Source organism: Manacus vitellinus, unplaced genomic scaffold, assembly GCF_001715985.3.
Source record: "Manacus vitellinus isolate BGI_N305 unplaced genomic scaffold, ASM171598v3 scaffold_91_pilon, whole genome shotgun sequence".
In the NCBI taxonomy this organism is placed as follows: Eukaryota; Metazoa; Chordata; class Aves; order Passeriformes; family Pipridae; genus Manacus; species Manacus vitellinus.
In genome coordinates this window covers 822,908-849,612 of record NW_021940873.1, presented here as the reverse complement: position 1 = coordinate 849,612, position 26,705 = coordinate 822,908, and the positions used below count along the sequence as shown (strand labels likewise).

General features: G+C 44.1%; 2 protein-coding genes and 1 long non-coding RNA gene across 7 annotated transcripts in view; 2 read left to right on the top strand and 1 right to left on the bottom strand.

Moving 5' to 3' along the window:
- Positions 1–195: 195 nt before the first annotated feature.
- MKRN2 (makorin ring finger protein 2) lies at positions 196–6,366 on the top strand (the record flags this gene model as incomplete). The annotated part of the gene is made up of 5 exons (XM_029965211.1): positions 196–597; positions 1,928–2,142; positions 3,194–3,304; positions 5,260–5,404; positions 5,922–6,366. Coding segments are annotated over 5 exons (1,014 nt in total), but the record flags the coding sequence as incomplete, so codon positions are not given.
- Positions 6,367–9,805: 3,439 nt separating this feature from the next.
- Positions 9,806–26,705, bottom strand: part of RAF1 (Raf-1 proto-oncogene, serine/threonine kinase) — a 70,650-nt gene continuing 53,750 nt past the window's right edge. For 3 of the 5 annotated variants that reach the window (XM_018086260.2, XM_018086259.2, XM_018086262.1), the window contains 14 exons: positions 26,395–26,552; positions 25,404–25,502; positions 23,843–23,996; positions 22,301–22,360; positions 20,493–20,520; positions 20,274–20,401; positions 19,196–19,313; positions 18,596–18,680; positions 17,423–17,599; positions 16,113–16,159; positions 14,535–14,653; positions 13,338–13,469; positions 11,750–11,884; positions 9,806–10,845 (listed from right to left, as the gene is read on the bottom strand). In XM_018086260.2, coding sequence (XP_017941749.1) covers positions 10,705–10,845; positions 11,750–11,884; positions 13,338–13,469; positions 14,535–14,653; positions 16,113–16,159; positions 17,423–17,599; positions 18,596–18,680; positions 19,196–19,313; positions 20,274–20,401; positions 20,493–20,520; positions 22,301–22,360; positions 23,843–23,996; positions 25,404–25,502; positions 26,395–26,552 — 1,581 coding nt within the window. In that variant the 3' untranslated portion in view covers positions 9,806–10,704. The remainder of the gene's footprint in view (positions 10,846–11,749; positions 11,885–13,337; positions 13,470–14,534; positions 14,654–16,112; positions 16,160–17,422; positions 17,600–18,595; positions 18,681–19,195; positions 19,314–20,273; positions 20,402–20,492; positions 20,521–22,300; positions 22,361–23,842; positions 23,997–25,403; positions 25,503–26,394; positions 26,553–26,705) is intronic. The other 2 variants (XM_018086261.2, XM_008928431.2) reach the window with 1 other exon arrangement.
- Positions 10,155–12,350, top strand: LOC115308024. Its single transcript, XR_003916374.1, has 2 exons — positions 10,155–10,896; positions 11,586–12,350. It is a non-coding gene; the product is annotated as an uncharacterized LOC115308024 (long non-coding RNA).

Genomic DNA, 26,705 nt, shown 5'->3' with positions numbered 1-26,705 from the left:
GGTGGGCATCGGGCACAGGGGGGACTGCATGGTCTCACATGTCGTTTCCAGCCTAAATGATTCTGTGATTTTTTTTAGTCTATTTGTAAACAGAAAGCAGCTGAAGAAATCTTGCAATTGAACTTTTCAGTAGGTAATTTGGGAACATTCCTGTGATTTGTGAGCAGAAGGAGCTTAGAGATGAGATTTCATTGAGAAGAAAACTTTAAAAAAGCAAACGCAGCCGTTGCTCCTGGGAAGGAGAGGCTGTGGAGTGCCCTGGGCCGTGCAGTGCCTGTGTCTGTCCCCTCAGATCTGTGCGGCTCAGGAGAGGAGAAGCCGCCCCCGGGCGCCCCCGGGGACGGGGGGAGCTGCAGTGAGCCCGCGGAGAGCCTGGAGGTGAAGCCCCACTCGTACCTGGAGGCCATCTGCAGTGGGCTGGCAGAGCCCGGGCCCGAGGTGCCCTGCGGGGCCAGGGGGCAGCTGTGCCCCTACTCGGCCCGGGGGCCGTGCCCCGTCGGGGAGCGCTGCCCGTACCTGCACGGGGACCTGTGTGACATCTGCGGCCTCCACGTGCTGCACCCCCACGACCCCGAGCAGAGGAGGGCCCATGAGATGGTAAGGACAGGGCACCCTGGGGGGCTTGGCTCACTGCAGGGCTGGGTGTTGGCTCTACAGTGTTTTGTAGCAGAGCCAGTCCCAAAGAGCTGCCGTTGTATTGCTTATCCAGCTAGAGAATGGTTCTAATAGTGGTGTGTTCAAGCATCTGGGGCTTAACTGGGAGCAGTGATGCAGGAATCACCTCGTTTTTTCCTGTTCCATGCCTGTCAGAGACTGGTCTGCAGCCCTCTCCCAGCACACTGAAACTCTGCCAGAATGCCCGTTGCGGGTCAGCCGGTGCCTCGGTGCACGTCACAGACACTGGGACAGGAACTGGGGCTGCTGTGCTCTGGGATGGCCCTGCTGGGGCAGCTTGGCACCTGCTCCTGGCTGGGGCTGGACCCAGGGCACGGGCAAGTGGGGACACATGGGAGGGAGCACAAAGATTTTGGGGCTGAACTTGCAAGCATTGGTGAGGCATTGGCTGGGTAAGGATGGGATGAAGGGTTGCTCGTTCCTCTTCCTGGCTACCAGGTTTACATCAGGGCTAGCGAGGAGCAGGAGCAGAATCCAAGGGGTTAAAAAGCTCAGGGTTTGTGCAGTCTGTGTGTACTTTTGAGATGTGCTGCTGCAGGAATGCTCCCTCCTCCCAGGAGCTGCTTGGTGCCTGGGTCAGTGTCCAGGCACTGGTGCTCTCAGAAGCAGAGCTGTGTGCTGGATGAGGAGCTGCACTAGTCAGACGTGCCACTAATGGGGAATTATTTTGTGTCCTTTGTCATTATGATTATAGTTTGAAGTCTTGTAAATTTATATTACTTTTCAAGCCCTGAGACCTTTGAAAAGTAAAGAGGTAAAACTGTGCAGGTATGAGCAGCAGCTCACCTTGTGGTTATGGATTGTCACCGTGGGGATGAGAAATGCTGGAGGAAACCCTGAAATAAGAGCCTAATGCCTTAACTGCCTAAAACTTAATATCCAGTGAGTGAATGTGGCCTTAATAATAATCAGAGTAACAACCTGAGTGTGGCACTTGTTCTGGACCCTCAATGTGATGTTTTTTCGAGGTGTTTGAAGCATTAAATGATTCAATACCTGTTCCATGAGAGATACAGAAAGGGGTAAATGAAGAGTGCTCAGGCATCCTTATTTCTGACAGTTCTGAAGCTGCAGAGACCATTGAAGGCTGAAATAAGTGATTGGATTTAATGTTCTTGAAATGAAATGATGACGGGTAGGAGTGATGCCCTTAGTGAGTGTTGTGTGGTTTTGCTGTCACAGACCCTTTCCTCAGACACTTCTGTCCCAGCCTGGCAGGGAGTGTACTGACACTGACCTCTGTCCCCCACAGATGTGCATGGCCACGTTTGAGCATGACATGGAGAAGGCCTTTGCCTTCCAGGCCAGCCAGGACAAGGTGTGTTCCATCTGCATGGAGGTGGTGTACGAGAAACCATCGGCCTCGGAGAGGAGGTTTGGGATCCTGTCCAACTGCACCCACACCTACTGCCTGTCCTGCATCCGGCAGTGGAGATGTGCCAAGCAGTTTGAGAACCCCATCATCAAGTGAGTGTTCTCCTGGGCCCTGCCACTGAGGGGCTTTCAAAGGAAACTGCTGAGCAGGGATTCTGGAGCTGGAAATATGAGCAGAGAGCTCAAGGGCTGGCCTGGCCAGTCCCAGGACTTGGCTATGAGAGCTGTCTCCAAGAGCAGCAGGACACTTGGGGTGTCCTTGGGTGACAGTTCACTTAATACTCTGGCTCTATGTGAGAAAAGTTTGGCCCTGTCCATGTTGTTGGGGCAGAGTGCAGACAGGGGGGCTCTGGAGCAGCTGGGACCTCATTAACCTCTGCCCCTCGCAGTGACCTGTGTGCAAGAACAGCAACTCCTTTTCCTATGTAGGTGCTTCATTATGGGACTTTTCTCTAAATTGTGGCTTACTCCAGGTAAAGGTCCCACTAATCACACCTTTATCTGTGTCTGAGTAAATGCCTTCATCTTCTAGCTCAATAAAAAATGTGTTCCAAACATGTTCCTCCTCAGGTGAGAGAATTTAAAACATCCAATCAGTTTCCTTTTTTGAGCATATCTCTCTCTTAAGTTACAAACACACTGAGGAAAAGATGGGAAATATTTTCATTCTTCTGCCAAAATAGACTTTTCTCCACAACTTTTACTACAACTTTCGTTGAAGTGAACGTCAGCTCATTGCATTTCCAAAGGCTGAGACACCTTCATTTGTGTTTCTCCTCTGGTTTGGCTTCCTGCTGCAGGGGGGCTGCAGCACTCACAGAGTAGACAGTTTGTTTCTGCTGATCTGCTGGGATTGGCAAATACAGGTTTCTGTGCATTGAGGAAATACCTGTTGCTTTTGTTCAAGTCCAGAACCAAACAGGAGCCCTGACTGCACTGAGCTGGATGATTTCAAGTGAACTCCAAAGCAATGCACCCCAAAGTGTGCTGTGCTAACGTGGGAGGAGGAGCTGCTGCCTCAGAGTGACAGACCAGCCCCTTCCCTCGGAAAACGCTGCTGCTGGCACGTGTGGGAGGGTGTCCCTCCTGGGAGGGTGTCCCTCCTGGGAGCAGCAGAGGTAACAGGCATCACTGTTTTGTTCAGGTCGTGCCCCGAGTGCCGAGTGATCTCCGAGTTTGTCATCCCCAGTGTGTACTGGGTGGAGGAGCAGGAGAAGAAGAATGAGCTGATTGAAGCCTTTAAGCAGGGAGTGGGGTAAGTTCAGTAACACACACTCTGTGTGTTGTTCTTTAGATGCACCAAGGGTCAGTCAATCACCGAGCCTGCATTTCTAAACTTCTTGTAATTCCAGCCCATTGTCCAGAGAACTCCTGATCTCTGCTCACTCCTCTGCTTAACTTTGTGGCTGCCATGAAAGGGTCTGGCCTGTAATTGTAGATCAGAAAGTATTCAACCTCACTGTGCTCTGAAGTGTTGAAGTTATTTCAGCTCACTTGCCAGAATTGGCTTTACGTGGCTTCTGTTTATCCCTCAGACACAATGGCCTGGACTGTTGTTGGTTACTGAGAACAAACAGGGAAGGAAAATGTAATGGTCTCCTGCAATATGGGATAAAAAGTCATGGAGCTTTTGTAATGTCTGCTGGAAATGGCAGATACTCCAGGACTGCATTCCTTATATTGTCCAACAGGGATACTGGGAGCATGGGGAGAGGGCAGTGCTGGAGCAGCTCTGTAGAGCTGTGCTTGCCTGGGATGTGTGAGGGCTTTGTGGTTCACAGAGCAGGGAGATACCATTTCTTATCTCCTGCTCCCTGTTTTTAGGGTGACCAGGCAGAGCTGGGCCTGACCCCAGTGAGCTTGGTCTGTTTTGCTGATGGTTTGCAGCTTTATTCTGTGACATGCATCCACCTTTAAACAGGAGTACAGGAAAAAATGGGCCTTATTTAGACCCATCTTACTGTGGCTGCAGCTTCTCAGCTGCTTGAAGACCTGTAGAGCTCAGCAGAAGAGTTGAAAGCAGTGCTGCTCCATGAAACACTTATCCCAGCATCTTGTCTTCTAGTAGGCAAAATATTTGAATGAAATTAAGCACTTAAACTGCAGTTCTTCAGATAGGGGTTGTTTTCAATCCCCCATCACTGGTTTGGTTTATTTTAGCTCCTAAAGACTTTGGATTGAGGTGGTCAGTTGTGCTCCAGAGCCTTAGCACAGTTTTTAAACAGCCCTGTTCCCAGCAGGGTCAGCCTTTGTGCCACTGCATAGAGGTGTAGGTGGTCTTGGAAGTCAAGTTTGACTCTTGTCACCCGTTGTATAGGAGAGGGTGTAAAAAGAGGCTTCGCTGAAGTGCTCAGCTAAGACTAATATATTACAGGTTATGGGTAAAATGTCTTTGGTACAGAAATTCTATGGATAGAGCTCTTGGCAGTTAGTTTAATTTGAGGATTTGGTGTTGGTGGAATGAAAAAATGCTAATAAGATGCTGCTGAAGTGGAGTCTAAGCCAAGAGCTGGAGTCAGGCCAACACAGGATGAAAAAAGTCAGACCAAGAAACCTGAAGTTTGGAAAAACCTGTTTGAGTGTTTGGGTATTCTGTTTGTTAGGGTTGATCTTTGTGCTCCATGTAGTTGCTATTGGATAGACTGTATCTATGTCTTAGGAATCAGTTCCATCACTATTTTCATATTAACAAGTTCCGTTGCATTTTCCCTGTAGTTTCCTCTTCAGCTGTTTTCAATCCAACCCCCCCCAGGTGCTATTGTACAAATTGTGCAAAGATCAACCCTGTGACAAGTTGCTGTGCAGCCTGGACACCTTGGCTGAACAACAAAGATGAGGAAACATAAATTAACAAAGAATTTTCAAAGGAGATGAGGAGGGGAACTGGTTCTTAAAAATGTAGTGGTAGAAAAGGCAGGAGAAAAGATATCCTAGAAAAACAGCAATGGATTGGCCCATTGTGGTGCTCTTTGAACATCCTTCACTTTCCACAGCTTAAAAGGAAACTGTCTGTTTGATTTATGATGCTGGTTTTTTTATGTGTTTGTTTTAACAGTGATCTCTGCCCTCTGTTTTGGCTGCTCTGAGGGAAGGGGAGGCCAAAGCTCTGGGTGTGAGAACTGAAGCATCACTAAGGCTGAGCCTGGGGACTGAACTGCAGCTCCTTCCTCCCCAGCTGGAGGCAGTAACTCTCTCTTCTCATTGAATCAGGAAAAAGCCCTGCAAGTACTTTGAGCAAGGGAAGGGGACGTGCCCCTTTGGTGGGAAGTGTCTGTACCTCCACGCGTACCCCGACGGCACCCGCGCCGAGCCCGAGAAACCCCGCAAACAGCTGAGCTCCGAGGGCACAGTGCGGGTGAGCAACGCTGGGGCACTGCTCTGGCACCCTCTGCAGGGAGCAGGGGCTGCTGGGAATGTGCTGTGCCCTGCAGGACAAGTGGAAAAAGCACCTCTCAATGCCCCTTGGGGCAAAGGTTTGTTCTTAGGGGAAGGAAAATGCACCTCATTTAACAGCAAAATATTTGCTCTATTTTTTCAGCTAGTCCTTCTCAGGGCACACCTTTCCTCGCAGCAGTTCTGCCCTTACAGCTTTCAGCCACACTGCTAAAAGCCCATGTCATGTGCCTGCACAGAGCTAGCCCTAAGGGCAGCTAAAAAGGTTTAAAGCCTCCTCAGAAACTCGTCCTGGCCTGCATTTGGTGCTGGCTGTGTCCACTCCCCCCTTCGTGCAGAGAGGGGTCATCACCCTGAGCTCACCACACAAACCCAGCTCTGCAGTCCCAACTCAGGGCTGTTCTGCTGAGGAAGGGCTGCCAGGGCAGAGTTCAGCTCTGGGGCTGGTTCCTGCTCAGGCACATCTCTCTCTGTTGCAGTTCTTCAACTCGGTGCGTCTGTGGGACTTTATCGAGGACAGGGAGAGCCGGGCGGCGCCGGACACGGACCAGGTCACGGAGCTGGGGGAGCTGTTCATGCACCTCTCGGGGGCTGAGGAGGACCCCACTGCTGCCCAGTGAACAGCACAGCCCCCCACCCACAGCAGTGCAGCTGTTGATTAGCCTTGCCTTTACCCTCTGCAGCACAGGTAGAACAAACGTGCCCTGTGGTTTACTGTGCAGTCCCGGTGAAGTTTTCAGATAGTTTTTGTATGGCAACAAAAATACTAAAATATATTTAAAAAAAAAATTGACTGCATGGAAAAAAGAAATCCCTTAATCACAAGAGGGTTTTCTCCCTCTCTGGCCCAACATATGCTGTCTTGTGAACTGAGTGGTAGTGTAAATACAGTGCCAGGTAAAGCTTAAGCTGGTAAAAACTGTTGCTAAATAGAGTTTGGGTGCTTTTTTTTGTTTTCTCCACTAAATCAACTAAATGTATAACTACAAAACCCACTGGGAACAATGGTTAGTGTACATTTTTCTCCTTAAAAAGGAGACCTGAGATTTAAGACCTTACACATTATACCTCAGACAGTACCTAGAGTTCAGGATAAAGTTTACTGCACTCTTGGGGTGGATGTCTTGGGAGTGGGGCTGGACAAGGCCTGGCTCTCCCAGACAGTCCCAGTTGGGTTCCCACCCTTGTTTTATGCAAACTGAAGTACAGGGAGGCAAGAAGTGGCTCTTGGAGCAGCTGCTGTAAAGCAAATGCAGCTGCACTGATTCAGAAACTCGAGCAGAGCAACACTGGTGTCACAAGGCAGAGCTAAATTGAACTTACAGCACAAACTGGAGCTTGGAAACTGCAGCATGAGAGAAAGATATTGTCAGTAATCAGATCCACCGTCCTGCCCCAGAACTGGGAGTGGCTCTGCAGCTGCTCTCTGTCTCCATCTGCATTTCCCAGAGCAAGACCAGCAATGTCGGAGGCACAGCAGGGGTGAGGGATTTAGGCACATCTCTGCTGAGTGAACAGAGTTTACTGAATTCTGGTTTTGTTAAAAATGGCATTCATGTTTGTGCTGCAAAGGGAGTTAGATTGTGAAATTTGACACACAAAGTTGATTCTGCTCAGTCATTTGCATGAACTTTGCAGTTAAACTAAGAATTGTGTCTGGACACAGGTGAAGTGGCTGCTGAGTCACAGCATGAACACACCTGAGCTGTTACTGCCCCTGCAGGGGAGGGGAGCTCAGGTTCTCTAAATACATCCCTTGGGATTAGAGTGAAACCACAATGAACGAACAGTGTCTGTAAATATATATATGTATGTGTGTATATGCACATATATGTAGGCTTTATTTTAGAATGATTCAGTTAAAGTGGAAAGCAGGGATGGAGTCAGTTTGGTTATTATCTATATTAATATAGCAACATAAAGGCATAACAGTAACACTTCTGAAAGTGTATAAGGGAAAGAAAGAAAGAGAAAGGAAGCATCAAAGTAGAAAGATCTCACCCCATGTGGATCCAGCGCTGAGGTTTGGTTGGTGCAGTTTGCATGTCCATGGGTCAGTGATGGTGACATTCCTGATCCATCAGGGGAGGGGAAGAGCCACGGAACACCAAGGTCAGTGGATAATGTTCCTTCAGGGTTAGGTGGGAACACCCAGGTACCTCCCCTGGGTGTGAGGCAAAAGGGAGGAACCTTAATCTGGGATTCAAACACCTGCCAGTGGTACCCGGTTAGTGACCCAGGATTATCCACTGCTGGTTGGCTTTTCTGGGTCAGAAGTGGAGCTGAGAAAGCCCTGGATGGCAGCCCAGCACCTGTGTAGGGGAGAACTGCCCTCTCTGTGCCCAACACTTCCCCCAGACTGAACATGCCAGGTTTGCTCTCTGTCCTGACCTGGGAAATGGAACTTGCCCAGAAATATTTCCCCCTGGAGTTAATTTCTAGCAGTACTTACTGCAGAGTCAGGCCTTGCCTTGTGTCTGTAACAAACACCAATTCTCAGCTGCTTTACAAAACTGGCCCATGGAGGCACAGCAAAGGTCTCACTCAAGTCCTGTTAGTACAACTGGTCATCACTAATTACAAAGATGAAGGAAAATCATCACTGAGGTGTCATACAATAAGATGAATGTTCAAGAGCACCTGCCCAAACATACTTTCTACTTCAAAATACTCACAACAGCCCTTACCCTCCCACTGAAATTTGTTTCTAGGTGCTCCTGTACATATTTTTTCCACAAAGAAATAAAATACATCCAAAAAGTCAATGGAAAGGATGTTCTTTACCTTAAACAAGACATTCCTGATTGACTTTGCCCCAAGAGCAGTGATCTGAAATTAAGAAGGCAACTTGTCTTCCAAAGCTACCTGGGGACAACATAGACAGAAGTTTAAATTAAAGAGCAGTAAGATTTAAAAGGTCTGAGTTTCTAAATTAGGAGCTTTCATTTAATTGGACATCAAGTGCTACTTAAAATAAGTCTATTTATCAAATATATTTAAATGTTTTAAGAGTCACAGAATCTGTTTTAAAAATCAAGAGTTAATGGTTTCTTTTGGGAAATTAGAGCTAAAGTAAAAAGCAGCTCAAGCATTTCTGGTGGGTTTTTTCTTCCCTCTCTTTAAGCTTTTGATAATGAAGTTAAAATTACTGATAAATTACATTAGAGAGAGTTGCAGTTAAAATACCAAGAGTATTATTAAAACCCATGCAGAACCATTTGGAGCAGTTTCCCTCAAGTCTCAGTTTACTTTTTAGCAAGCAAAGTTTATGGTCACTCTAAGGATCAGTATTCCACCTTTCTTGTTACATTATGGAATGTTCTAAGTCCCCTGGTGGTCAGGATGTGGTGCTCTCACTGCCACGGCCCAGGTTCGATTCCCGGGCAGGGAACCCCTCTGGGCAGATGGAGCTCGTCAGCCCTGTAAGGCCATCCATCCAAGAGAAGGTCACTGAACAAACCTACGGCCATCCATCCAAGAGAAGGTCACTAAACAAACCTACGTCCTGAGCACCTCACTGCCACTGTCCGAGCTCGCTCGGCCCCGGCAGATGAAGCTCAGGATGAAAGGGTGGGCTCAGTTCAGCGCACACTGTGTCTCACCTAAAAAACCCACTGCACAGGCTCAAAGGGTAATGACCTTTCCCAAAATCTTTGTTCGTGAAGACTGGCCACATAAGTCCAGACAGTGTAGATATTATTTCTGTGTCTGGCTCAAGTCCCTCTTTCAGAAGCACTTTGTGGGGTTTTGCTGCTGCACTCAAGAACCTGCAGTGTCTGTGTGGTCATTACAGAGAAGAGCTGGACACAGCAGCTGTCCCCACTGACACCATTTGGGGTGGAGGTGACAGCCCCGAGTCACCACTCACTGCTCCTGCCCAGACAGGGCCCCCACTCCCCTGTGCACACAGAGAAAGGCAAAATCCCAAACTTCCATTCCAACCATCTGGGTTTCCATCCTTGCCCTAATAAACATATTTAAACAGAGTGCTATTTAAAAAAACCCGATTTTTAGATTAAAGCACCTATTTCTGTCATCCAGGGAGTTCAGCCAAAACAAAACCCTCATTTCCCCCTACAGAAACAAGAGAAAACAGAGCAAAACTGGTGCAGTGAAACAGCTTGAGAGGCATCAGTGTGGGTTTGAGTAGATGCTGCTGAAGGATTATTACAGTAAGAATTGTCCAGTCATGGGAGTGATGGGAGAGGTTGTTGTATCAAGTGTGTTTTTACTTGCACTATTACCTGTCATAGTAACTCTCTTAAAAAGTACTCAGAATATCATTTTCTGAGTTTTCCAAGTCTAGATGTAGCAGTCAGAACTATGAAGTAGTGCATTAAATGATGACATGGAATCATACACCTAAAATTTAATTTATTTTATTAAAATAAGATAATCAGGGGAACCTTGGCTTACAATAAATGCATTTTCTCAGGAGCAATAAAAACAAAATTAAACCCCAAATCAGCAAGAAAAACTGTATATGCTCAGTTTCCTCTTGATAGTGCATCTCTTGCACGACAGCTTCCGATGGGATGCAGACGGATAATGTCCCTCAGCCTTTGCCAGCCCCAAGGCTGTGCTTCCACACTCTCCACCTCCTGGGCTGCAGGGAACAGTCCTTAGTACCAAAGTCAGCTGTGAGGCTTCTCAAGATGACCATGACTGGCTGCTTCCTTCTCTGAGCAGGACAATTCAGAACAGATTCCATTCTTTTGCAAGAGTTTTTCTTCTATGTGCAAAACTATTGCAAAACTATTTCGTGTTGAATTAGCATTTTAACTTATTTCATTGGCTTGATGAAGCTCTTAGGGCAGGAGCTGATTTCCAGAGTTATTTCCTCTTCCCTCAGTCTTGTTTGCAGACCCATTGCAGGCACAGCTCCCCCACCTCGAGGTGGCACATGGCATGGGGCAATCAGAGCACCACGACCTTGTCCTCAGAGCCACCCTGGCTGTGGAAAACACCCCCTCAGCACAGATCCAGCCCGTCCAGAACCACTGCCAAAGGAACATCATCTGCTTCCAGGCGTGGGCAAAGTAAGGCTCAAGTGCATCTATTAAAAAAACAGTAATAGATCTCTTGATCTGCAGTCTGTCCCTGCCCAGGGCACGGCAGGGCAGGCCGGGAGGGCTGAGCACGGATCCTTAGCAGCTTGCTGGGACGAGGGGACCAGGGATCCCTCTGGCACTGGTCTGGGCACGAGGCACGGAGAGCACAAGTGTCCCTGTGTGCCTGTCCCCGAGCGGGGCAGGGGCAGGCCTAGAAGACGGGCAGCTTGGAGGAGGTGAGGGTGCAGGCGTTGATGTCCTCCGTGTGCGCCGCGCGGTGCAGCGACGGCTCCGACGCGCTGCGGTTGATCTTGGGCAGGGAGTGCTGCAGCAGCTCGATGGACGACAGGATCTGGGGGAACACACCCAGTTAGGGGCTGCTCAGAGAGGCAGCTCTGCCTAGGTCAGTCTTAAACCTTCATTCATCCCTTCATTCAGTTCCTTTCCAACTCCATTCAGTTCTGGCTTTAAGCTTATCTTGCAGAGCAGCCAATGTGCTCTGTGGGCACTGAACACAACACTGCAGCTGCAATAACCCACCTCTACCAGCCAGGCTGTGCTCTGAGGAGCCTCAGGGAGGGTCAGAGGGTGGGAAGGGGTTTTCCATTAGTTCTCAGTCAATTCACAAGCATCTGTGCAATCCCAGCAGAGTAACAGGGAAAGAACTGCATTTTCTGCCTGACAGTCTGTTTGCAAAGAACTGTTGGAAAGAACTTTATAAACAACAAGCTGTTTAAAACAGCAAGAAGTTCTTTTTCCAAAATCTGCTGATATTTAATTCCAGCTATTTAATAAGAAAGCACCTTCCCCATCCTCATAGTGACAGAAAAAGGTAAAGTATCCCTTGTAAAAATACCAAAAATTGCTACATGAATTTCCATCCCCCAGTGGATTTTGTTTGCTTGTTTTTAGTTGTGGGGAAGGAAAGGAGGAGTTGTCTCTCATTTCCCTCAAACCTGCACTAAAATAAAATGTATACAGAGAAACAGATTTGATTTTAATTGTGTTAGGGTGGGTTTTTGCTTCTCTCTAAAGTGGGTCACCTGGCACAGCCTCAGCTTCATGAGTCATGATTTTTTGTGACCTTTGCAGAACCGAAATACCAACTGCCAAAGGAGTTGGGTTATGAACAAAGGCAAAAATAAGAACCAAGCTGCACTTCATGTAACCCAAACCTTTCACCTGAGCAGATTCTTTTGTGTGCTAATGGCTATTTATACAATACCCTGAAACTCCTGTGCACAAAACACACTTACCTGTGGAAACAGAGGTCGTTCTTCCCTAACCTTCTTCAAGCAATCTGCTACAAGCCTCTTCATTGCTTTGGGGCAGTTCTTGTACAGTTTACTGAGGTCTGGGGAAGCATAACCTCGACCAACCATGAAAATGATCTGCAGAACAACAAGGAAGCAGCACAAACCAAAGTCAGGGAAGTGGTTTCACTGGTGGTGATTAAATCTGAGTCCCAAAGGACAGCCCAGAGCCCTGCAGATTATCCCAGTGAGTTAACCAGGCTGATGGTCCCCTGTGTGCAGGGCAGGATGGGACTGCACCAGGAATGCTGGGCTTTGGAAGGCTCAGCAGGAGAAGGAGCTGTTGGTGCTCCATGACATGGACATGGGAGCTCCTTCTGCTGAGTCTACAGTGACAACCTGATGTTCAGGGATCTCTGAATCACAGAACCATTCAGGTTGGAAAAGACCTCCAAGATCATCAAGTCCAACCTTGAAGTCATGTTGTAAAAGGAGCTGCCTGCCAGTTGCAAGAGATCATCAGAACTAATCACAACTAATGCAGCAAAAAAGGAAATGGACTGTTTTGAGACAAACAATAAAAGATGTTATTAGTGTTGGAAAATATTTATTCTGTTTTAATCCAGGTTAATATGGTCATTGTTTAGGATTTTCATCCTAAATAATGTCTTTGTGTTCTTCTCCTGGAAATATTCTGTCCCTCCTGAAAACTTATGTGAGGGTCAGCTGCTGCATGTTTTGCAACAGTGATGGTTATTGAAACTTGCATATAATTTCAATATCATGAATTAAAGCATATTCCAATGGCCCAGTTTGTAGACAACCTTAAAATAAGAAACAACTTCCTTAGCTTAACAGAAGTGGCCTCTTCTACTTACAACACTGACTGTGAATTATTACAGATTATAATTAGAGTCACTAATAGAGGCTAAAATCTAGTTGTTTGCCCCCATAATCTCCATACACACACACTTCTCATTAGAAGATCTTAATTTTATAAAAAGCAACCAAAACCACAAACCACAACTGAGGATCATCAAAACAGCTCCCAAAGATCCCACAGTTCCTGCCCTGCAGCATTGGCTCTACACTGGCTAAGCCAGGAGAAGTGTTCATGGGAAGAGAACAGCTGGGGGTTCTGGCCTCAATGTGCTTCTTTACCATTATTGGTTGGGTGACTACAGCTCAGGAAAGACTAAATCACACCAACGTTCCTTATTTAAAGGTCTGACAATAGGCACTATTTTTTTGCCTTAGTAAAAGCACAGAATCCAACCTGACACAAGAACAACATTTTTAACATCAAAAGGGAAAGTTCACATAAACGCAAATGTATAAACCAAGATTTTACTGAGGTACCTAAAGCTTTAACCTCTGAATAAATTCACAGGGCACTTACAGTGTTTATAAAAACCAATTTTTTTCCGTTGAGTAACTGTCCCTGTCAATACTGAATCAACATTTAGTAACACAGATTTGCTGCTGAAACAAAGCAGGTTATAAATAACATTTCAATTGTTTTGCATTTGTGTTTATCCTGTGAAATGGGCAATACCCAGAAATCAAATGCTGGTCCCAGCGTGTTCCTCACCTGATCTCGGTTGTTTATGTGGGAATAGGGCAGCTCTCCTGTCATCAGCTCATATAACACTATTCCATAGGAGTAGACATCTGACTGGAAGCTGAAGGGGTTGCTGTCCTGCATCCGGATCACCTCGGGGGCCTGGGCAGGGAACAAACACAGCAGGAGGGGGTTAAACACTGAGGGCACACGAGCAAGGCTCTGGCTGAGCGGGCACTGTGCCATCAAAAGGTCAGTGCTGGGGCTCAGAGAGCTGAGCCTGAGACTTTATCCATCAGTTCTTAAACAGGTATCCCTGTTAAAGAGGGAAAACACACAATTCCAATACAGACTTGGTATTTTATAACAACCGTATCAAAACATTTTCATGAAAGCCAAGTAGGAAACAGCCCAGATTGAAGAGCAGGGAAGAGCTGCAGGAGCACTGCAGCACCTTTGCAAAACACAGCACAATTATGAAGCTGAAGAGCTTAAAGGAAACAACTTTGAATGACTGAACAAAACCAGAGAGAAACAATGCAAATAACTTTCCCATTGACTGAGACTTTTTTCCCCCTAATGAAGTCCCCCAGAATTACTGAGCAAAGCACTGAAATACAACAGCACAACAAAACCCCAGTAAGGGATCAGAGCAACCTGCAAGGAAACGGAAACAACCTCCCCTTCTGTGTGATGACAGCTCAGCAAAGATGGGCTACAAATGATTAAAATGGGAAAAAACCTGCAAAGAACAAATATGCAGGGTTTTTTCCCCAAGATCTGTTTCAGGTATCCACTGGGTTAGTTTTAAATCCTTTTACTGAAAGCTGTAAAAAAATTTGGCTTTTTGTAATACGTTTCTAAAAGAAAAAAAAAACATTTCTGCTCTTGTAACTTGGTTTCAGGTGTTGTGTGTATTTTACAAAGCACAAACCGATCCTGGCCAAGCATCCTGATGTTTTTAAAGGACACTTCCTGGCACACTGACAGCCCTAAGTATTTAAATACCTCCAACACTCCAGAGGAGAAGCCTCAGGTGCCTGGTGTCCCTTTGCACAGTGAACACTCCAGCACTCCGTGCTTCAATCTTAACTCAACCTACAACTGCAAGGAGAGTCTCCACAGTACTCAGAGCACGTTCACTGAGGTTTAAGGTGTCAAACAGTGTCCAGCTGCCAGAACACAAGAGGCCCAAAGGCAGGGTTGGGGCAGGGCAGGCTGGCTCACCATCCACAGGATGGAGCCCGTGGGCTGCTCCACCTGCTGGGATCCGCTCCAGCGCGACTTCACCGTGGCCAGCCCGAAGTCTCCGATCTTCACTGTGAGGCCTTCGTGCAGAAATATATCTAAAGACTTGTTAAAGAAACTCTGCAAAACTGAGGAAACCACTTTGGATTTTCTGACGTGGCTGCAAAGTGTCTGCCGATCCCAAACACGAGCCACTATCCAAGAATATTGCTGGTTGTTTTATTTAAACCTGCTGCAAGCTCTATCTTCAACACAGGAAAAGCAGTTTATGGCATCCATATTTACAAAGTTAACATTTAAGACTAAACCAGACCAGATGTTTCAGCATTATTTGTACATCTATCTTTATGGTGAGTTAGGACAGAAATCAACAATGCTAATTACCATCAATGCCTGCAGGTACCTAAATACTGAACTGGTGTCACAAGACACAAAAGGAAACAGCACAGAGGTCTCACAACTCAAAAAAAAACTCCTAAACCAAACAAACAAAAAACCAAACAAACCTACGAGTAGAAGTAAATATAAAATAAATCTATTTACATAAAGCTCTCTGGCAGATCTCCTGAGATTTAACCATAGTGTAACTATTTTAACTGGAAATATTCTGTACTACTTGTAATTATCTCCTTAACAGATTTGCCTGTTATGATTGATAGCCAGCACTTTCTTTGCTGGGGTTATTTTAAAATATCATTTAACAATTTCACTTAGAAATGTTTTAAGTTCAAAGAGATGATTGGGAAATATAAACATGACTGACTCTAATTTCCATGTCAGAAGCAGAGCTGATTTATTTCACAAAAATCATTATCAGGAATTACGACCTCCTGACTTCCTATACACTGACATGATTCTATTTCTAGTTTAACTGAAAATGGGAATCCCCATTATGGAACTACTGAATTTGGCATATTTTTTTTTATGATGACATTTTCAAAACATCCTGTTCGGATTTTATGGAAGGAAGCCACAATTCCTGCTGTTCCTGGCAACTCCAAAAGCAGGCACTTTCAAAGGCAAAAGACATCAGTTCGCAACATTTTTACTCCACATGCATTACTAAATCTGTATTTTTGCACAAAATATAGTGGTAAAAGGCTGCCTTTTCTTGAGTTTAAAGTAAGATTTTTGGCTTCATTTCTGGCAGTCACATGAGGTGTTCTAAATATATTAAAATACATGAGAAACAGTCCCAAGCCCCCCATGTGCACACACAGATCAGCAGGCACTGCTCCCATCAAGGGAAGATGCAGCCTGTCCCAGGGTACCAGACAATTGCACGAACACCATTTAACTAAAACAAGACACTTTGGGAGCTCAACTGTTGCACATCTTTACCCCAAGAGTATGAAAAGCAAGCACATGTGTCCTATGGAAGTCCTCCCTAAAAAGCAGCTTCTTGCTCATCGGTAGGAATTGCTCATTATTTTATATATATATATATATATATTATAATATTTATATATTTATGACACAGCTATTTCAATCCCCCCAAAAGCTCCATTACCAATAAATCACCCTCCCACTGAAGGCAGGACCATTAAGAAAGGATACTATTGGATTTCATGTCTCTGTGGATGATGTTCTTTGCATGTAAATAGCTGTGAAGGAAAAGCAGAGCAGTGTCATTCCCAAAGTTGCTCCCAAACAGCCTTTCCACTGACCCCCAGCCCCCAGGACAGTTCATGGCACACTCAACCACTGCTCACCCCTCTGGCCTGAGTCCAGGGACAGGATGAAGGCACTTCTGGTCACCAGGAGGAGACTCTAAACAATGAGCTGAATGCAGGACAGCACCTCGGGCACAGGGATGGCATCACTCACACTCACCCTGCAGAACTGGGGCTGGCCTCCTGTGCAGGAAATCTGTCCCTTGTGCTAAGGGCACTGTTCACAAACCCTCTCCATTTACATGTCCCCAGTTTGCTGGGGGTCTGACTGGAAACCTGGGTCCTGATGCACAAAATGGATGAGCACTGACAGCACCTTGTGTGCTCCCAGCATCAGAACAAGTGCTGGCAGAGCAGTGAGGTGGGGCCTCAGTCAACTCACACATCTGCAGGATGTATCTCAGCGAGTCCTGGAGCTGCAGAGTAGGAACAGCCACTCCCTCATCCCACAGAACTACCAGCAGGATAAACTAGTGGTTGTCAAACACTGCAATGTTACAGCAACAGGGGGAAGAAAAAACCCCTTAATTGTATATTTAGAACAGGATCTTATTTAGTGTGTTATAACAACCTCAAGTTATACAAGATAAAATACAGAAGAGGTGACTGATAAGTGACATGAACTGAGCTGGGTTTATTCAGCCTGGAGAAGAGAAGGCTCTGGGAAGACCTCCCGGGTCCTTCCAGGACCTGAAGGGAGCTTATAAAAAGGAGGAAGGGGGATTTCTATGGGCAGACAGTGACAGGACAAGGAGAAATGGCTTCTAACTGCCAGAGGGCAGGGATAGATGGGATATTAGAAAGGAATTCTTCCCTGTAAGGGTGGGGAGGCCCTGGCACAGGTTGCCCAGAGAAGCTGTGGCTGCCCCAGCCCTGGAAGTGTCCAAGGCCAGGTTGGATGAACTTGGAGCAACCTGGACTGGTGGAAGGTGTCCCTGCCCATGGCAGGGGGTGGAATGAGATGGGCTTTAAGGTCCCTTCCCACCCAACCCATTCCCTGACCCTGTGATCTGAAGAATCCCCAGGGACAAATGCCCGAACAGCAGCACAGCTGCCCCCAACAGTGCTGAGCTGAGGCTGCACAGCCCCTTCTGCCCCGTTCCTATTTCAGCACAGCCTCCCCATGCCAGGGTTTGAGGAAGGGAAGGCAAACCCCATTGCAAGGCCAAGGCCAGGCCTGTCCATCCCACTCACTCCATGCCCTGTGCTGTCTGCCGGGCGATGTCGATGAGCTGGAACATCTGGAACTTGGTCTCCTGGACGTGCAGGTGTTTGTACAAACTGCTGCCCTCGCACCACTGGGTCACGATGGCCAGGTTGTCCTTGGTCATGTAGCCCATGAAGAGCAAGATGTTCACGTGCCGAGTCTTCCTAACAGAAAGGAGCAGACAGGGAAATCAGTGTCTCCATAAAAAACGTGTTCAAAGGCCTTTAAAACTGGATTCCTGGCTGAAGGAACGTATTTCAGCTTTGGAGGCCAAAAAACATGAGTTTCCTGCAAAATTTTTCCAAGCTGGATATGTGACTAAAGTTTGGTTTTACAAACAATAAAAATATGCCAGGGTTGCCAATTTATATTTTTTTAATAAAATCAGTTGTTTTTTTAGTTAAAATTTTAGTTAAAATACTGCTTTTTAGTTCCACAGAAGTTATATAAAATCAACATTTAAGGAAAAGACGTCATGAAGATTTGAGTGTTTTGAAATCAATGACCAACATTCACGTTTGCAAGTGGTATTAGAAAGAGTTACTGGAACAACAGAATCATCCTGAAAACTGTGCAAGAGTGACAACTTTAGAGAGAAAAATTAATGTCAAGAGGAAACTAAAGGGTCTATATAAACTGAAGGAATTATCAGATGAGAAGATGGGTTTTATGTATCTAAAGAATTCAGTTTCAGGAGGAACAATCACAGATAGTTATTCAAACACTAAAAAACCCCCAGTATTTCAAAGCAAAAAGTTCTCGGATCAAAGTACATGTTTAAGCATTAAAAAAAATGCAATTTTAAAAGTATCAAGTATGAGTTCAAGTCCTCTGATGGTGAGAATTATGACAGAATTTATTAAACCTCACCTTTTCCTGCCCGAGGTGACCTGAACAATTCTGGGTGTTTGCACTACTGAGGTGAAAACACAACTTTCAGAAGCAGCCAAGAACCCCTGAAAGCCTCTGAGCTGTGATTGTGTCTCACAGTTCCACAGCAACAGTCAGAATTGTCAATGTAAATGTTTTTGTTTTTCTCTGAAGATCTGCTTTTTGTATCTATCAAACACAGAATACTGGGCAAAAAGGCTTAAAGGAGGGGTGGGAATCAAACACAGAGCCTTGGAATAAAGGAGTTTAGCAGTGAAACCCCAACTCACCTCAGCACAGCCACTTCATTTCTGAAAGCCTGGAACTGCTCTGGGGTTGGATCTACCACCTTTAGTATCTTCACTGCTACATCCCCTGAAAATACATTGACCATAAAAGTTACTAAAAATGTAGCTTTTTTTTTTTTTCCTCCTCTCCAAAATAACATTAATATGCAGTGTAATTAAAACTCCTAATTTGTGTACAATACACCTCTACTAATTTGCATGTAAGTCAACATTTTGCTATCCAGCTTCAGCATTTTTATAATTAACTTTAAATATTAAAATGTTTATATGTATATATATACATAACCTTTTTAACAAAACTTTATCTAAAAAGCAAACTTTCTAGACTTAGATACTACTCTATTTTGGAAGGGGAGGGATAAATCTTCTATCCGGGAAGAGCAGAAAAATCGTGAATGACAGAAATGTCTGATTAATGTCTGTTCTTTGCCTTAATTTCAGTGCTGCTACAGTAAGGAAGTTACTGTTTCTCACCCACTACCTGTGGTGGTAGAAAAGCGCAGAGCATCATTAAATTCCCTTTTTCAGGAGTGCTGTCCCACCACATCAACACTGTGAGATGGTGCCAAGTCAAGAACTCACCGTGCCATTTGCCTTTGTAAACTGTTCCAAAGGAACCTGACCCTATCCTGGTGGAAAGCATGACTTCACTGGCTTCTATTTCCCAGTAATAACTGGAATCTCTCTGTCCACGAGGCCTCTGGAACAAAAATTGACATGGCTTTTACTCTTACCTTTTAATCAAATGTATTATATACACACACACAAAAAATAAGACCTGAAACCTTGAGGGTTTTGTCCTGCAATCTGGACTTTTCTTTTTCTCCTCATCCACTTTCTTGGATGGCTTGAACTGCTTTAAAAAGTTATCCTCAGTTCTGCCCTAGAAACTTAAACCCTAATCTTAGATCTTAAGAACAAATATTTTACAATCAACTATTTAAAGCCATTTGAAATACTTAAGAATCTTACTGGCTTCTTCAAAATGACAATGCTAAAATTCTGGAACTCTTTATGTGTTTAAAAGGAATAAAACAAAAATATGAGAGTGAAATGTCAGATGTCCAAGTGAGTAACAACTGTTGAGTCCCACTTAGCAACTGTACTTGCATTTTGAAAAAAATATAACTAATTATTACTCTAACTATTCTTTCTCCCCGCTCCATCATCTAAGTTTAAATCAAACATTTGAGGGAAAACTTGCATTTTGTTAAAGCTATTTCTCCCTGAGCCATTCTGACTAACTTGCCATGAAAATGAAGGCACTATTAATACCCACTTTCTATGGAAGCTATGGCAACACAGGGATAATAGTGATAATAAGGCTAACCTTAAACATACTAAAAATAATAAAAAAGATGCAGCCTCTGAAGATTTAAAAGGTAATCCTTGAATCTGCACTGGAAAACAATTTCACGCTGCTGTCTGAAATTCATTTTCAATGCAGAACACTTTGTTCTGAGCATTTATAACCCAACGCAATAGTGATCGTTCCCAAATTAGTTCAAATTACATTGCTACTACATACACAGTGCAGAGCAATCCAACACTACCAGCAGCTTTTAATGCCTTTTAAGAGCAGAAATTTATCCCAACACACCCCTACTCCCAGCCTAATCTAACTTTTTTTTTAAATTAAAACAAATATTACCACCCTTACAATTTTGTTCTTTTCTTGTGTATTAGATCCAGCAGCTCTCTCTCTTTGGGCTGGGACTGGGGTTTTAGGCTGAGACCAGCCAGTTGGGCTCATATTGTTAGGACTTCCAGACAGAGCAGAGGGTGAGGCTTAAATATGGAAACAAGAAAAATAATTCATGAACAAGAAAATAAACAATCAAAATAGTATTAGAAATTATTTAAGTTTTTGAAAACATACCTGATTCACTATGGCTTCGAATTGCATCCTAAAACAGGGAAGATGGATAATGAAGTTAATAAACATCAAAGAGCACACAAAGGAACAAGCAGGAATGGTGTTGAAATTGGTTCTGCCGGTTTTGGTTGAGTGCAATATTGGCCAACACCCTCCTAAAGATAGGTGATTTCCTAGTTATAACAATCCTGTATGCTAAACCCATGCAATTTGTGAATTCTTACAAAACATGAAAAGAGTCACAGCATATTAAAGGGTATTACTACCAAAGAAGGAAAGTGGGAGGAAAAAAAAGACACAGAACAAGAAGAACACCATCAATGCTGCCTGCATTCCCCCCCTGCACTTGGGACATGCTTGTGTCTGAGGGCTGGGACAGCTCCTGGGATGGCCTCTGTCTCCAGGGGACAAGTTCCCAAACAGGTTTTGGGTTACAAGTAGGAAAACTTAAAAAAAAAAAAAAGGCCTAAAATATTCCAATTCAATATACATTTTAAAACATCTCTCCTCTACTATTTCAACCCAAAAAAAAAAAAAGGCTACAATTCGTGCCCTCATACAAAACCTCCTGGTTCCCAGGACATCTCCCCCCAGGTTCCAGTCTGGCATTTGAAAGTGTGGGTTTGCACAGGGCACTTGTTGGTACAGTGTGACAGCTCTCACCTCATGCCACAGGCACAACACAACTCTACAGCCATGCACAAGGAAAACTAAGCTCTGACAAACAGGACTGCACAGCTTTTCTCACCTGCTAGGGATTATCCCAAAGAACATACAGGAAAGGTAAAATATCCAGGGACTGTATAAGTACAAAGCAAGAACATGCACTACAGAAATGTTAAATACTGTCAGAGTTAACAGAAGTCAATTCAAACTAACTAGTTAGTAGAATAATAAATGTAAGATTTCATAGAAGGACAGAACAAGCCTACATTCCACTGTACAGTTTCAAATTAAGATTATCCTTAGCAAAGATTCATTTATGAAATGCATAATTTTAGCCAATTGGTTGCATTCTCCCAGGCTTGACTATGCACAGTACTCCTGCACTCAACACCTGAGTGGATTAAAATCTGCATAAACTATCAATGACTCTTGCAATTATTACTTTGTCCATTTGAAGGACAATAAAAACCTCTCAGAACCTGAATTAATAACAAGTGGTGGGTTTTGTACATCAGCCTGAGAACATAACTGCTTTAAATTAAGCTGGCTAAAGAATAACTAAAGAATTTTCAACTGTTCTCATACTTATGTACACTTAATTCTTACTTTAAAAAAGTATTTTGAACTTCAACCCTGATTTGAATATTTTCTTCTTTGCTTATGAATCCAACAGCAAATGAAGCAAACCCACTTTCTTGGAGTTGTTCTCCCAACACAAGTAACACCATACAAGTGCTGTAGTCTGTCAACTTTACTTTCATGTGAAATAAAAACAGTATCTGTTCTTAGTCTAAGGGCTCTGTATGGTTATAGTCAATATAAATAGTTTCCAGAAGGAAAAAGCCACACAACAGATGTGTTTGAGAAGGTTCTGCTTTAAGGGCTGTGTGACCAAAGGCATCTCTAATCCAAGGCTCCTCCAATTCACAGTGCTCTGAATCCACTCAGCTCAACAGAAAGGAAGCTCTTCCATCAGTTTGCCTCTTCCAATTAGTGTCCTCAATATTTAGGTATAAACATGCTACAAAGGTTTCCATCCAATCAGCTCCACTGATTAAACACTTCACGTGGACACTGCCATGGCTTATGAGTTATAGCAATCCTGTTAATCACAAGAAAACAAAAGGCACCAAGAAAATACCTACTCTTCCCCTCAAACAAAACCGTCTGCACCAGGAACTGGGAGAAGCATTCAGGCTGTTATTCTAGGCCAACATGGTAAGAGATAAAAGAAAAGAACAGAGGAAGTATAAAAAATAATTTTAAAATGTTAGGCTAAAGTAAAGAAAAAGCAACCTAATTTGGTTGATAAATGGTAAGTAAGTGCAGTAAAATTTTCAAATAAGTATTCCTGCTCAAATCAAAGTTCACTAACACCTGCCTCTGGTAAACCACCTTAAGGTGATCTTTCTCCTGACATACTAAAAGGTCTCTACTCCCTTTTTTCTGCATTGCTCTGGGACCCTTTTAAAGCCTTTTGGAAAAGCCTTTAAGACACACCAAGTGTTTTTACTCAATCCCTATGATAACGTGAAGAGCCAGAACAGAAAGCATTTCTGTCTTTACTGCTCTGATAACGAATAAAGAAAGCAACGTCTCCTTGAAGTCCCATCACTCTGCAAAGGTAATTCATCTCTCTTTGAGTGCTCCATCATGTTTGGTGCCACCACAGATGGTCAGCAGGGTTCTGAAGCACTGAAAAAGGCTGTGAGCCTAAGGAAACCCCAGAGAAAGGGGCCACAAAGCTTCCAACCACAAACACTTCCTGGGGCTGTAGGGCACTGTCCCTCCCTCCCGAAGGGCCACAGGAATTCTGCAGCACACTTCAGCCTTCACATGCCACAGAGGGCTCTGAACTAGCAGCTGAAGATGCACCTGAACTCCGCAGTCAAAGGCTTTTGCTTGGCCTGAAGAGTTTTTGAACTACTCCAGAGGAAGAAACCACCAAACAGTGCTCTGTCTGAGGTCCTGCAGCTCAGCATTCCCTTCTGCCAGCCTTTCCTGCACACCACACCCTCATTTTGTCAGGGTTATCACAAAACAAAATTAAACAAAACCCCAACCACTTTAGGTCTGACTTCAAAGAGTTGTCCCTCACTACTGCCAGTCCAAGGTAGGAAAATAAAAGAAAAAGGTGCTTGAAGCAAGTAACAGCAGAAGTACCCTGAGATAAGCTGGCTTTAGCCCACAAACCCAGAATCACTGTTATCCTACAGGGATAACACAAAACATATCACCAGTAGGCTTTGACTTGAGTATTCCAAGTCCAAGAACTACACCCAGATTTACAGCACCTGTAGTCTGACCTAAAACAAACACCAACCCCACAACAAACCCAGACTTTTAAGTTTGAAAGAACATTTTTAGACATGCCTAACAGGTATTTCTTCAGCAAAGATGAGCTTATTTTCTCTTCAGATCTGGAAAACTCAATTGTTAAGCTCCACCACATCCTGACATACACCAAAAATCTGCCTATCAGTTCAGCAAAGTTGATAGACTGCAAGAATGAATTATTAACTTTCTATGCAGATGTGTCACCTATACTGTACATCACTCAGCCAACTAAGGCCAACAGTAAGCTAATGACAGAAAGCAAAGAAGAAAACCCAATCGGTGACTTATTAGATGGCCACTCAGAGTTTTAGTTTAACTTTATGCTACTTGCTCCCTCCTCCCAGGATTACCTCAATTATCCTGCTGTCTACAGGCATTGTAGTGCTGACCATGTGGACATTTGGTGTGGATGTGGATCGCTGTCTTTGAGACAGAGAGCCCTCAGAGGAAGGATGGGAGGTGTTGAATGTGAAGGCATGAGGTGTAGAATACCTGTGCTGGGAACTGAGGAGAGAGAGAGAAAGGGAAAGTTGTGGTTATTTTTTTCCCCACTAGCAACTGAAAAACACTGTTCAGTGTAACCTATCCAAAAGCAATATACACAGAATTCCAATCAGAGAAAAAGCTGGGACTTTCACACCAACTACACTGTCTGGTCAGCTGAATCATTCCCAGTTTAACTTAGGAAATAAACTGAAAAAATTCAAAGTTCTTGACAGCTCACATACAAACACTAGCGTGTTTAACATAAGACTGTTTCTGCCATTACGAATTTTGCCACAGTTCACCTCAATCCCCATCAAATCACATTTAATGTGCTGACAAAATACTGGCTCTGATAGATGCATTCAGGGCTGTAAAACTTAAACAAACTGCTCATTTCAAGCCTGTTGAATGTACAGCTTAAGAGCTAAGCCCTGAATTTGTCAAGGTTTGCAAGACTGTTCAATGCTTTGCTCAGAACAGCCAGCAAGGAAGTCATGAAACTCAACACCAGTTAAAAAATCCAGTTCCACAGAAAGTTACAAATCACAGTTAAGGTCACTCAAACCATATTTATCCCAAAACACACATGTATCTTAACTGAAATCAGCCAGTCTTCACAAAAAAGCTTAAAAACATCTATCAAATTAGTAAGTCATTGTTTAACAACAGCAGAAATAGAATGAGATGGCAAAGATCAATTCTGATGGAGTTCCCACTAAAATAAATAAAGAAATACATAGAACCATTTGCAAGTCAACTATGTGCTTTGTGCCTCATTCCTGAATAGGCCAAGATTTTTCAAAGAGATGCAGAAAAAACAAAAGCTGGCCTGCCGTCTTCAGCCTCTAGAATTTCAAGGAAAAGAATACAGGCACAAGTTAGGATCAGGAGACAGGCCCCTTGGAAAGGAATGCATGTTTTATTTTAGCATTTAAAACTACAAGAATGTTCTCTTGAGGCATCAAAATTTTCTTTAGGAGGAGCAATTCTCAGGTCTCACTGTTCTCTCTTTAAACTCCTGTCATCACAACATCACAGCATTATTTTAACGTATGCAAATCATCCAGCACGACACAAACCCCTGATGCACCATACTGTCTGATCGGATAAAATAAAATTCATTCACAAAAATACCAAAAGGGAGCCTTGAATTTTCTTAGGCAGAAAAACAAAGGTCTCCAAAAACCCTTCCTTACAATTTTAAGACAGAAAATTAAAAATATAAGATCTCAAATCAATGGTCTGCTTGAATTCAAGAACAAGAAAGGACACTGCATATTATCTGTGAGGAAGTGGTGTTGCCACCCTGCACATTCATCCCAACCTTCTGCTTTTGAGGAGTTGGGGGTCTTTTGTTGGTTTTGACTGTTTGTTTTGAAACAACTGTATTTCCCAAAGCAGAAATGACAGGCAATACTATCTTACCTAACAGGTAGCCGGGAGACAGACTCCCGCATCCGCCTCATTGTCAAGGGAGGTAGTGCAGGGACACCACTGTCACTGATATTTGAATTTGGGAACAATCTGAAATATCAACAAAAACAATTACAACTTCAACTGCTACACTACCTCCTGTACAATGCTCTTTAAAGCTCTAATTTCAAAGGGCTGTTTCTCTGCAGCATAATGAACTTCATGAACACATTCCTGTTTTTGCATCATGTTTTCCCCCTGTCTGTGGTACGACTAAAACCTCTGCCTTCAGACTCCAAAAGACAATGTCCATGTGTTCCTTCTAAACTTCAGAGACTTCAGATTTTCCTGAAAGAGTATTTGACCCATGTTTTTCAAGTTCCATTAAACCCAGGTAGCACCAAGTCATCCTACGCTCTAATAACTGGTCAGCATGAGAAAATGCATAACTGCATGAGCAAGTTCAGTTATAAAAAAATACAATCACTAAGACACAAAAACGATTCCAGGTTTTAACACTTTTGCATGAAAGGACTTCTAACAATGATTTTCAACTTTTTTTTAAGCAATACTAGGAAAGTATTATTCTTCATCTGTTTTCTCACCATCCTATTTGTTTTCAGCAGGGTGTCAGAAGTTGTGCAGTTCTGCACGCTAATGCTTCCAACAGCTAGAAACCAACTGAATCATGGCCTTTTTTATTCCTAACAAAAGTGTTATGCGAGGAATTGCTATCACTGTTCAAACAGAGGGTCATTCAGGATATTTGTTTGCTTGTCCCAGAATATTAAAATTTAGTGCCAGAGCAAAATGCCTTGAACATAAACAGCCTTCTTTCCCTGGGAAGAGACAATCATTGCTGGCTGTTTCATGAAATCAATGCACAATCCTGGATATTGATCCACTTCCCAACCATCCAAATTTATCAGCACGATAAGAGATAAAAAAATGCTTGTCTGTCACAGAGAAATCCCGGCTGCTATTAAAAACAAACAGTCCTTACAAGAGCTGCCTGATGTTGCTCCAGTCCACACACATGGTCGGGACCTTGGTGCTGCAGTGCTCGTGGAATTTGTAGCCACAGGTCTGACAGCGGAAGCCGTTGAGCAGGAACTTCTGGCAGATGTCACAGAAGGCCAACTTCAGGAAGGTCTTCCGAGCCTGGAAAACACCCCAAATCATTCATCCCACCTACAGACTGCTCCTCATTAGCCCCTACTGGGATCTGCAGAGCCTGGCAGAAATGAGCACCCTGTTATTTGTTATCAGTGCCCCCAGACTGCTACTGAACTGAAAACCGCACTTGGATATTCT